Source organism: Taudactylus pleione, unplaced genomic scaffold, assembly GCF_031769625.1.
Source record: "Taudactylus pleione unplaced genomic scaffold, aTauple2 ptg000574l, whole genome shotgun sequence".
In the NCBI taxonomy this organism is placed as follows: domain Eukaryota; kingdom Metazoa; phylum Chordata; class Amphibia; order Anura; family Myobatrachidae; genus Taudactylus; species Taudactylus pleione.
The window spans coordinates 699765-711887 of record NW_028284976.1 but is presented as its reverse complement, the minus strand read 5'-3'; the positions used below and the strand labels follow the sequence as shown (position 1 = coordinate 711887).

At 44.5% G+C, this 12123-nt stretch overlaps 1 protein-coding gene across 1 annotated transcript in view; it reads right to left on the bottom strand.

Moving 5' to 3' along the window:
* Positions 1-12123, bottom strand: part of LOC148481540 (alcohol dehydrogenase 1-like) — a 118907-nt gene that overhangs the window by 29295 nt on the left and 77489 nt on the right. The window contains exon 6 of the mRNA XM_088453269.1: positions 10459-10675. Within this exon, the coding sequence (XP_088309395.1) occupies positions 10459-10675 (217 nt within the window). The remainder of the gene's footprint in view (positions 1-10458; positions 10676-12123) is intronic.

Sequence of the window (12123 nt, the reverse complement as noted above, 5' to 3'; positions counted from 1 at the left end):
AGGAGACGCTTTGGGTGGCCCGAAAAATTTCTGGCCACTTTCGCCATTCAGCGACTGCGTGCCGAAGACTGGAGCGCCAGCAAACACTCTTGAACCTGCCCCGCCATCACCTGAAGCAAGAGGTTGTGACGCGGTGGAACTCAACCCTCTATATGCTTCAGAGGATGGAGGAGCAACAAAAGGCCATACAAGCCTATACATCCACCTATGACATAGGCAAAGGAGGGGGTATGCACCTGACTCAAGCGCAGTGGAGAATGATTTCCGTGTTGTGCAAGGTTCTCCAGCCCTTCGAACTTGCCACACGTGAAGTCAGTTCAGACACTGCCAGCTTGAGTCAGGTCATTCCCCTCATCAGGCTTTTGCAGAAGCAGCTGGAGAAAGTGAAGGAGGAGCTAAGACGGAGCGATTCCGCTCGGCATGTGGGACTTGTGGATGAAGCCCTTCATTCGCTTTGCCAGGATTCCAGGGTGGTCAATCTGTTGAAATCAGCCCACTACATTTTGGCCACCATGCTCGATCCTAGGTTTAAAGCCTATGTGGTGTCTCTCTTTCCGGCCGACACAAGCCTGCAGAGGTGCAAAGACCTGCTGGTGAACACACTGTCAGCTGAAGCGGAACGTGACACGTCAACGGCTCCTTCTTCATTTTCTCCCGCAACTGGGGCTGCCAGGAAAAAACTTAGGTATCCTAAGCAACCCGCTGGTGGTGATGCAGGGCAGGCAGGACCAAGTTTGGACATCTGGTCCGGACTGAAGGACCTGGCAACAATTTCTGACATGTCTACTGTCACTGCATATGATACTGTCACCATTGACAGAATGGTGGAGAATTACATCGGTGACAGCATCCAAGTAGGCATGTCAGACAGTCCATACCTGTACTGGCAGGAAAAAGAGGCAATTTGGAGGCCCCTGTACAAACTGGCTCTATTTTACCTGAGTTGCCCCCCCCTCCAGTGTGTACTCCGAAAGAGTGTTTAGTGCAGCCGGGAACCTTGTCAGCGAAAGGCATAGGAGGTTGCTTCCACAGAATGTGGAGAAGATGATGTTCATCAAAATGAATTATCAGCTCTTCCAGGGAGACCAGCCTCCAGAAGGTACAGAGGGACCTGTGGTGGTGGATTCAAGTGGGGACGAGTTAATACTTTGTGAGGATGAGGATGTACACACTGAAGAGGGTGAGGAATCGGTGGATGAGGAGGATGAGGATGACATCTTGCCTCCGTAGAGCCAGTTTGTGCAGGGACACATTAATTGCCAGCTTGTTTTGTGGGGGCCCAAATGAACCAATCATTTCAGCCACAGTTGTGTGGCAGACCCTGGCGCTGAAATGATTGATTTGTTAAAGTGTGCATGTCCTGTTTATACAACATAAGGGTGGGTGGGAGGGCCCAAGGACAATTCCATCTTGCACCTCTTTTTTTTCTTTGCATTATGTACAGTTTGGGGCCTAGTTTTTCTAACTGCCATCCTGTCTGCCACTGCAGTGTCACTCCTAGATGGGTCACGTGTTTGTGCCGCCCACTCGTGTCGCTTAGCATAGTCATCCAGCTACCTCGGTGCAACCTTTTGGACATAAAAACACTATTGTGAGGTGTGAGGTGTTCAGAATAGACTGGAAATGAGTGGAAATTAAAGTTATTGAGGTTAATAATAGCATAGGAGCAGAAAAACCTACAAATTCTGTGATTTTAGCTGTTTTTATGCTTTTTTTCAAAAAAATACAGATCCAAAACACAAAACCCAGAACCCAAAACACGGAAGGGTGGTTTTGGCAAAACCAATCCAGATCCAAAACACGAAGAAAGATCCAGATCCAAAACCAAAACACAAAACACGAAAAGTGGCCGGTGCACACCCCTAGTTTTAAGTATATGAAATGGCGGGTTTTTATAAAAGGAGGTTCTACTTATCATTATTACAGTTTCTACTTGTATCTAGCACTTCTAGAAGATAATAGCTAGAATCTGATTGGTTGATAAGGACAGTATTTCCACTTCTAAACACTTGCACTTTAGTAAATATACCCCTTTGTCTCAATAATGACTGAATGCAATGTATCCTTGCTCAGGTACATTTATCTGATCACAGTATTGAATTAAGGCCCTCATTCAGAGCCGTACGCTCTGAGCAGAGCGCACGCTCTGAATGAGGGCCGGGCTCCATTTTCATGGAGCGTCCTCCTGGACGCTCGTATAGCTGTGGGTCACCACCCACAGGCTATACGAGCGTGCATTGTGATGGTCGCGATGGTCGAGACCATCGCGACCATCGAATTTGCGAGCCGGAGCCTGCGGTTGAGGTTTTCAACCGCAAGCTCCGGAGTGATTTTGGCTCTATCAGAGCCAAAATCACTCCCACTGACATCACTAGTGATGTCAGTGGGCCGGCTTTTGACGGGAGGCGTTCCCGTGGGAACGCCCCCGTCAGGGAGGCACGCCCCTGGCACGCCCACCAAAGGGGGCGTGCTGTCAATCAACATTGACAGCACGCCCCCTTTGATCGGACACAACGAACGAAGGACTTTCCATCGCTCGTCGCGTCTGGCGCATGCGCACGACGGAGCTCCCTCCGTCGTGCGCATGCTCAGTCCATAACATCGACCCACTTGCGAGCGGACAGCCGCTCGCGAGTGGGTCTGAATCAGGCCCTAAGTTGGCATAGAGGGCACTATTCAGAAATGGACGCAATGCCAGTGCTTATGCAGTTGAGCAACTATCTGTAATCTGCACATATGTCTTAGGTGACACTGCGCATGCGTCAAGTTTCATAACCATCGGCAGTTGCAGCGACTATTTTCCCGCAGAGTGACTGACAGTCAGAGAGCATTTGAGGGAGTGGCTACAAAAACTCAGGCATGTCACGATTGTTTTTGGGGCGTATTGCAGGCTGCATCTGCAATCCTATATGCAGTGAAAATGGCCCCAGCGTCTCAGTCCATGCAGCCATTCTGTTTGACCACAGAGTTACTCAGAAGGCCGATTTTCAAAGGGTCTGTAACCAATCCTACATCTTTGTACACATTCTCTAAAATTTGAGAATTTGCAGGTGGGCGTCTCCAGGTGGCGTATTTATAATAGGTGCAGGGTGTGCGGTGGCCCGAACTGCACACCCTGCACCCATATTATACTTACCGCTCTGGAGTCCCACATCGACGCCGGTGTCAGCGCTGTAATGCCTTGAAAATGGCCACTGCGGACATTTTTGTGGTGTTTTGCGCATGCACAGTATGGAAAACACAGGGAAAATGTCCGCCGTGGCTATTTTTCCAGTGACCTGCGCATGCGCTGTAGACTCTGGGCACACTCTAGTGCCCAGAGTCAATCAGTGCGGCACTGTGCTGAGTGCACTGCCGGCCGCCAGAGTAAGAGGAGGGGGCCCGGTACGGAGACTGCACATGGGCCCTCTTCTCTCTTGAAACGCCCCTGGGCATCGCAATACAAATCCAGGTAGCTGTGACACTTGCATAATCATGCACAGTCACTGCAACTGATGATGGTTATGAAACTTGACGCATGTGCAGTGTCACCTCATACGCATGTGCAGTGTCACCTCAGACGCATGTACACTGCGCAGATTACAAATAATTGCTTAACTGCATAAACATCTGCATTGCGTCCATCTTTGAATCAGGCCCAGAATACAGATGTTTGAACTGTGCATTATAGTCCTATTATTGCTGTGGGCTTGTAGTGTAGTGGTGTGAGTGCCGCCAAAGAGAGTGTGGGTATCACTTCTCCACATGTAAATATGCTTAGTCTTTTATCAGTTTCCAAGCACAAAGGGCCCATATATAAGGAGATGATAATAAGTAACATATTCTTACACAGAGCCAGAATATTCCGTTGTTCTTTACAATTGTAGATAAAGGAGAAATAATTAAGTAAAAGTACCATTCATAAATTTTCTTTATTTCTATGTCAAATTTAAAAGTATCACTTAAACACACATAAAGTTTTAAATAAAAACACTTATCGCTAGAAAGAAAACATTATGGGCCAAATGTAATAGGTTGCGAATTTGTAAACTCGCATTTTTTATTCACTCGCAAATGTAATAGGGTGTGACTACAGTAAAATTCACATATTTCGGGCTTTACTATTACGCTCAAAAAAGCATCTCACATCCAGATGTTTTCCCATTCTCTAGAGAGAACTCGGGCAATGTAATAGAGTGTGAGTGCTTCACTCGCACATATTACTGCCTGAGAAATCGCAAAAACAATAGAACAGCTTCAGGATAGCTAGTTTATCCTGAGCAGGTCAGAGTAATACAGAAACATACACATATTCATGAGATACATGCATGTTTCTGTGTGTACATATGAAAATTATTTTTTAAAAAGAATGATGTGCACCCCCCTCCCTATAAGCATAACCAGCCCCAACTCTGTAGAGCCTGTGCTGGTTTTTAAAATACAGGGGACAAAATGTGCCAGGGGCCTCTGTATTTTAAGAACCAGAACCGGGCTATGTAAAGCCTGTCCTGGTTCTAAAAATACAGGGGACAGGTCCCCTGTATTTTAAGTAGAGATGAATGGGTTAGTTCCCAGAGAACTGAACCCGTCCGAACTACGGGGATCTGAGGCAGATCTGAGTCGGCTTGGTTTTTCCCGCCTGACTCTGATCTGAAAACAAGACAAAACGTCATCATCCCGCTGTCAGATTCTCGCGGGTTTTGGATTCTATAAAGGTCCCGTGATCGCCGCCATTTTTCATTCCTGCTGTGGAGTGTGAAGAGGTAGGGAGCTGGTATCTGTTGCAGATGCTGATGCTAACCATAGGGGCTGGCTGGCTACTGTTGTCCATATAGGGGCTGGCTGGCTACTGTTGTCCACTCCATATATGGACTGGCTGTTGTCCTGTCCATAAGGGCTAGCTGTTGTCCTGTCCATAAGGGCTGCTGTCTGTGGAGGGGCTGGCTGTTGTCCTGTCCATAGGGGCTGACTGGCTGTAGTGCATGTGTAAGCCTGAACTTTCTAGTAATAGTGTACTTGAAGAGGTTCCTCCATTTGTGTGCCTTCTGACATAGAAATTGAGGTTGCTTCTGTGGAATTGCACAAGGAGGATGAGGAGGACATTTATCTAGTAGGCGATAACAACAAGGATGATTAGGATGTTATTGATGATGATAAGGATGTTGATGGCGAGGATGTTTGTGTAAAAACTGTAAATCAGGCAACAATTGTTGCCCATGTTGGGAAAAATTCCATTGTTGCCATGCTGGGCAAAGGACCAAAAAATCCACTTCTCATGTGTGGACTCACTTCCACCCAAATCCGGACAACTTTTGCCAAGCCATTTGTGACCGTTGCCAAGTAACAGTGAGTTGAGGTAAGGACCTTAACCATTTTGGAACCGCCTCCCTGTTACGTCACTTGCAGTGCATTCATCAAATTGGAAAGGGTATTGAAACTTTGGGGACAAAAAAACAATCAGTCCAGTGTCACTAAGCTGCTCCCTTCTATCTGGATCCAAGTGATGGCAATATCCACCACCAACACCTACATCATCAACATCCTCATTCGTGATCAGAAGTAGTCCTGCATCCAATATCATAAGGACTGACTCCTCTCATATCCATTACTCCTCAGAAGGATCCTTGAGTGTTACGCCTGGTGCTGCTGCTGTTGCTATAAGTGGATCTTCATCTCAGAAGGGGATCAGGAAGAAGACTACTTTTAGTAGTTCCGGAAGTTCAACCAAACAATTGACTGTCACACAGTCCTTTGCATTGGCGAACAAGTATGACAGCAAACACTCAGCTGCACAGTGGATTACTGCTGCCATAACAGCTATGCTGGTATTAGATGTGCGTCCAGTGTCCGCCATTAATGCAGTGGGTTTTACACAGTTAATAAAGGTCCTGTGTCCCTGCTACAATGTGCCTTCTAAATTCCACTTCTCTAGAATACCAATTCCCAATCTGTACAAGGGCATTAAAAAAGAACGTATTAATGTCCTCCAAATTGATGTTGTGCCCACTGTCCACTTGACCACAGATATGTGGACAAGTGGGATAGGGCAAACTAAAGATTACATGACTGTGACAGCCCACTGGTACGTGTATTGCTTCCAACAGTGCAAACAGTAGCAGCAACAGCTAGCAAATGCCAGCTCATTCAGAGGCAGGTTACTCTGTGTATCACCGGTTTCAGTTAGAGGCATACCACTTAGAACCTCTTAGAGAAATTTAGGGAAATCATTGCAAAATGGCGCACCCCACTTGGACTCTCCTTGGGATTTGTTATTTCTGACAATGGCAGCAATATTGTGCGAGCATTACATGTGGGCGAATTTGATCACATCCAGTGTTTTGCTCACACAATTAATATGGTGGTGCACCATTTTTTTAAAAATGACAGGGGCATGTAGGAGATCCTCTCGGTGGCCCAAAAGATTTCTGGACATTTTCGACATTCATTAACTGCATGTTGAAGATTGCAGAATCAGCAAGAACTGTTGAATTTGCCCTGCCATCAGCTGAAGCAAGCGGTAGTAACTAGGTGGAATTCTACCCTCTATATGCTTCAGCGGATAGAGGAGCAGAAATAGGCCATCCAAGGCTACACAACGGCCTATGACATAGGGAGAGGAGCGGAATTGCACCTTAGTCAAGCGCAGTGGAGAATAATTTCTTTGTTGTGCAAGGTTCTCAAACCCTTTGAACTTGCCACACGTGAAGTTAGTTCAGACACTGCTAGCTTGAGTCAGGTTATTCCCCTAATCAGACTTCTGCAAAAGCAGCTGGAGAAATTGAAGGAGGAGCTGAAACAGAGTGATTCCAAGAATGTGGAACTTGTAGACCAAGCCCTTCATTCACTTCGACAGGATCCAAGGGTCATTAATCTCTTGACATCAGATCACTATATTTTTTTGACCATACTTGATCCTAGGTTTAGGTCATACCTGGTGTTTTTCTTTCCGACGGACATAAATCTGAAAAGATGTAAAGAGCTGGTGGTGAAAAAATGGCAAGCTCAAGCAGAACGTGACACGGCAGCATCTCCTCGTTCATTTTCTACAGCTGCCAGGAAAAATCTACATTTTCCTAAGAAACGCACTGCAGGTGGTGATGCAGATCAGTCAGCAAAATCTAATGACATCTGGTTGAATCTGAAAGAACTGCCTACAATGAGTGACATGTCTACCGTGACTCTGTCTGATACGATCATCATCCATAGAATGGTGGATGACTATTTTAGGGATAGCATCCAAATAGGCATGTCAGACAGTCCATTTCACTACTGGCAGGAAAAAGAGGCAATTTGGAGTCCCTTACACAAACTGGCTTTGCTGTACTTAAGTTGCCCACACTCCAGTGTGTACTCTGAAAGTGTTTTCAGCACAGCCGGGAATCTTGTCAGTGATCGTCGTAGGAGGTTACTTCCCCAAAATGTGGAAAAGATGATGTTCATCAAAATGAATTACAAATTCCACGAGGAAGACCTTTACCAGCACTTATGTCCAAAAAAGAGATTAGCGTCTCACTCTGTAATGGTGGATTCCAGCGGGGACGAATTCATATTGTGTGAAGAAGAGGAGGATGCACACACTGATGGGGATGACGATGACGACATCTAATGTATTTTAAAGCCAGTTTGTGTATGGGATCATTGCCACCGATGTCCACTACGCATTGGCTGTTTATTTTGTGGCGGATCCAAACAAACCAATCATTTCAGCCACAAGTGGCAGTCCCTGTCGCTGAAGTGATTGGTTTGGTAAACTGTGAATGTCCTGTTTCATATATACAACATAAGGGAGGGTTGGAGGGCCCAAGGACAATTCCATCTTGCACCTTTTTCCTTTCCATTATGTGCTGGTTGGGGCATTGCTGTCTGAAATTTTAATGTTAATTACAGTTATGAATGTCCAGAATTTGTAATCACCACAAACAGCATCTCCTGCATTCCCCTTTCATTTTTTTTAAAGAATATTCTGAAGCAATTGCTGCTTGTTGTGTCAACCCGATGGCACAAGTCGCACAACAGTGACATTCAGCCAAGGGTTCTCAGCCCTTAAGGTTGTTACATGGCCTAAATGCCGCATCCTGCTTCATGGCCTAAAGGCCAGCTGTCGTCACTCCTCAACAGCCCTCAAGGCTGTAATGGCCGCAACTTGCCAAGAGTTCTAGCCCTCAAGGCTGTTGCAGGACTAATCATAGCTCTGTATTCCACTACTACTCAGCCCGGAGGCTGCATGAACAATTAATTAACTATCAACTATCAATTCTTCAGCCAGGGGCTGCACCAATTATCAATTCTTCAGCCAGTTGCTGCACCAATTATCAAGTATCAACTCTTCTTACTTCAGCCAGTGGCTTAAATGTACTGTCATATGCATACACATACTGTATATCAAGCTCATCCAACAGACCATTCCATAGTGGTGCTTTTTTTGATACATGACTGTCAAAATTTTGTGTTGGATCCAAGGCTGCTTTCATTGCAGAAGTAATCTTAATTTTCTTTACTTTACCACAAAGCACTTTAAAAACACTACATGATTTGTGCAACTCTTCTTACTTCAGCCAGGGGCTGCACCAATTATCAATTCTTCAGCCAGCCAGGGGCTGCACCAATTATCAATTCTGCCAAGGGCTGCACCAATTATCAATTCTTCAGCCAGGAGCTGCACCAATTATTAATTCTTCAGCCAGCCAGGGGCTGCACCAATTATCAATTCAGCCAGGTGCTGCACCAATTATCACTTCTTCAGCCAGTGGCTGCACCAATTATCAATTCTTCAGCCAGGGGCTTCTTCCAATTATCAATTATTCAGCCAGCCAGGGGCTGCACCAATTATCAATTCTTCAGCAAGGGGCTGCACCAATTATAAAGTATCAACTCTTCTTACTTCAGCCAGTGGCTGCGCCAACTATCAATTCTTCAGTCCTCAAGGGGTACCCCAACCATCATCTTTGCACAGTCCTCGCCTCTATTGATCAATCAGTTTTGAGCCAGCTAGCTGGATGCAACCTTTTGGCCCTTTAACAAGATGAAAAAATCAATATTGTGAGCTGTGAGGTGGTCAAAATTGACTGGAAATGAGTGTAAATAAATGTTATTGAGGTTATTAATACTGTTGGAACAAAAAAATGCCCATTTTATGTGATTTTTAGCTGTTTTTATGTTTTTATAAGAAAAAATCCAGAACGAAGACCAAAATCGAAAAACAAAACACGGAGGTGAGGTTTGGCAAAACCAATCTAGATCCAAAACCAGGGGAGATCCAGATCCAAAACCAAAACATGGGGGTCAGTGCACATCTTTAATTTTAAGTACCAGCACAGGGCTTTTCTGTTATGGTCCTAGTTGTGGAAATACAGGGGACAAAATGAGTAGGGATCCCCTGTAATTTCCATAACCAGTACTAGACTCTTTCTAGCGGATTGGTAATGCCACTGCCAGGGAAACCCTTTCACCGGGTCCCACAAGCAAAGCATTACACCTGAGCACTAAGCCCAGGCTGGGGATCCCTGGGGAGCTGGGCACCCCCCACAAATAAAAGGGTCCCCCTCTCCAGGGCACCCCAAGCCTGGGCTGATAGCCTGGGGTTATCCCCGGCACCCCTGCCCGGCGGGTGCCGGGTTGATAGTTTAAATGTGGAGTAAAAAATATTGTCTTTTGCAATAGAATTACAGGTCCCAGAAAGCCTCCCCCACATGGTGGTACTTGGAACACCACAAGTACCAGCATACGGGGCATTATGGGCCCACTGGTACCTGTAGTTAATTTGCAAAATAAATATTAAAATAAACACAGTGCACACACACCATGACAGTACAATTTTATTTAAACATACATGCGCACTCACATACACATTCACTATAACACATACTCATCCAGTAACCCTGTAGCCAATCATGTTTACTTCTCCATGTAGCATCCACGAATACCTGAAAAAAAATCCATACTCACCTCATCCTATGCATGGATCACATCCTCTTTTGTGCATGTAGGCATCCAGGGGGTTAAAAAAGAAACACCAAACCTTGATCCATTGCGAAAAGGAGGAAGGCTATGTTTACACATAGCCTTCCTCCATGCAAATGACTGGGACCCACATGTGCCCAGTCATTGCAGGAACCACCAGCCAATCAGTGGGCACCTCCGTAGGAGCTGCCCTCTGATTTGCTGTGTGCGGTCAGCCTGTCTCCCCATAGACTTTAATGGTGGAAACCTTGTGGTTACCATCAAAGGCTACAATGTAGCAATTGAGAAGTTTCTCATCTGCGTCACCGCCTTCAAAGCATTGCTACTACCAGATAGATTCTGCAACTGCTGTCACTGACATTGCACAATATAAACCTCCCTCAAGATGTGCTCTACCACAACCTTTTGCCCTAAATGAGTCTTAATTACTTGCTCCTTAAATATAATTCAGTTACTATAAAAGTTTTCATAACCTTTAGATATTTGGTTATGTTGCCTTTGAGTCAGTGCAGCACTTACCTTAGCCACATTAACAGCAGATCCATATCCTGTGGAAAACCCACAGCCAATCACACAAACTTCATCCAGGGGAGCATCATCATGTATTTTCACCACAGAAGTTTCATCCACCACAGTGTATTCACTGAAGGTGCTGGTGCTTGCGAAATGATGAATCAACTGTCCCTTGCATGTAAAGCTGCTGGTTTTGTCAGATATCAAACCATCCTCTCCAAAACTGTTAAAGAAAGAGTTATGACACTACAGTTTTTATTTAGACTATTGTAAATAGTTTTCTAACAATTTGAATGTAGATGTCTATTACCGCTTGCATAGCAGTTTCCTGTTTAATAAAAATACTCTACATACAGTACATGACTGCAATATTAGACATAGCAACAACAACAACAAAAACACTGTACGAGACACTTTCAGTCAGTTCACGGCATGTGAATTTTGACAGTTGCAGCACTGCTGATCTCTGGTGAACTTTGGTTGGCAAAATGGTGGTTAATCTATCTATGGGTCTGTTATTCACTTGTTTAATTGCCCGGTTAAAATTTCACCAGTATGATAGCAAGGACAACATAGATTAGGTTGCTAAAATTCTGAATAATTGAAAACAAATGCAATTGCAACCCCCCAGAAATGTTTTGTGTTCATCCTAATAACTTTCTCGTCAGCATTGTATTTGGTTGGATTTAATGAAAAGGGAATGTCCCTTTTACATGCTACAAGATCTAGATGTATATTTACTAAAGTGAGAGTTTTTAAAAAGTGGAGATGTTGCCCATAGCAACCAATCAGATTCTACTTAACATTTAACTAGCACCTTTTAGAAGATAATCTGATTGGTTGCTATGGGCAACATCCCCACTTCAAAAAACTCTCACTTTAGCAAATTTGCACTCTAGTGTTGAAAATAGCATGTGCTCTTCATTGCCACTCTGGTTCAAAAAATAGTTTCATGCACATTTGGAATGGTGCTTATGCACATCAGTCATCTGTGTAAAGGGTAAAGGGACAGTAAAACCTCTGAAAAGTACTGATGAATCTGTTATTAAGCTATTAAGCTAGACTTCATCTTGTGCCTTTAAGTTAATCATAAGCTTTGAATTGCAGAATATTAAGAGAATAATTAGCATTTGAGTTTCAGAGAACCTTGAAATTAGCAGATGTTGTCAGGCCAGATAGTGTTATGAATAAGACTGTGTATCCTTACCTCCCTTTCTTGCTAACAATTCACTCCCTCATGTATATAATGTAATTAATACTAACAATGACTGCTGTGTTGGGATGTAGTGTGTAAATACTCATATGTTGCAAATATGAGAACACTGCTTTATATTATTGTATGACACATAAATATAGTCAGAAGAATCTTGAAACACAAGATTCTGTCTCCTGAGTACTCATCATTGCAAGGGTCTGACACACAATAATGAGCTTTGGCTGATGATTACCCACAGAAGATTAATACCGATATATCACTTGGAGGTCCTACCGAGATGTCCTGCGCTGATCCGTGGGCGGAGACGTCGGGAGTGACCGGGACAGTGGATTTTAACCTTAATCCCGGGATGAGTGGTATTCTGATCAAATTAGACTGCAATGTTTTGAGGAACTCCCATGTCTGCCTAGGGATTCAGGTACGGATATCTATGTAACTCAGACTCTTGTTTTTGT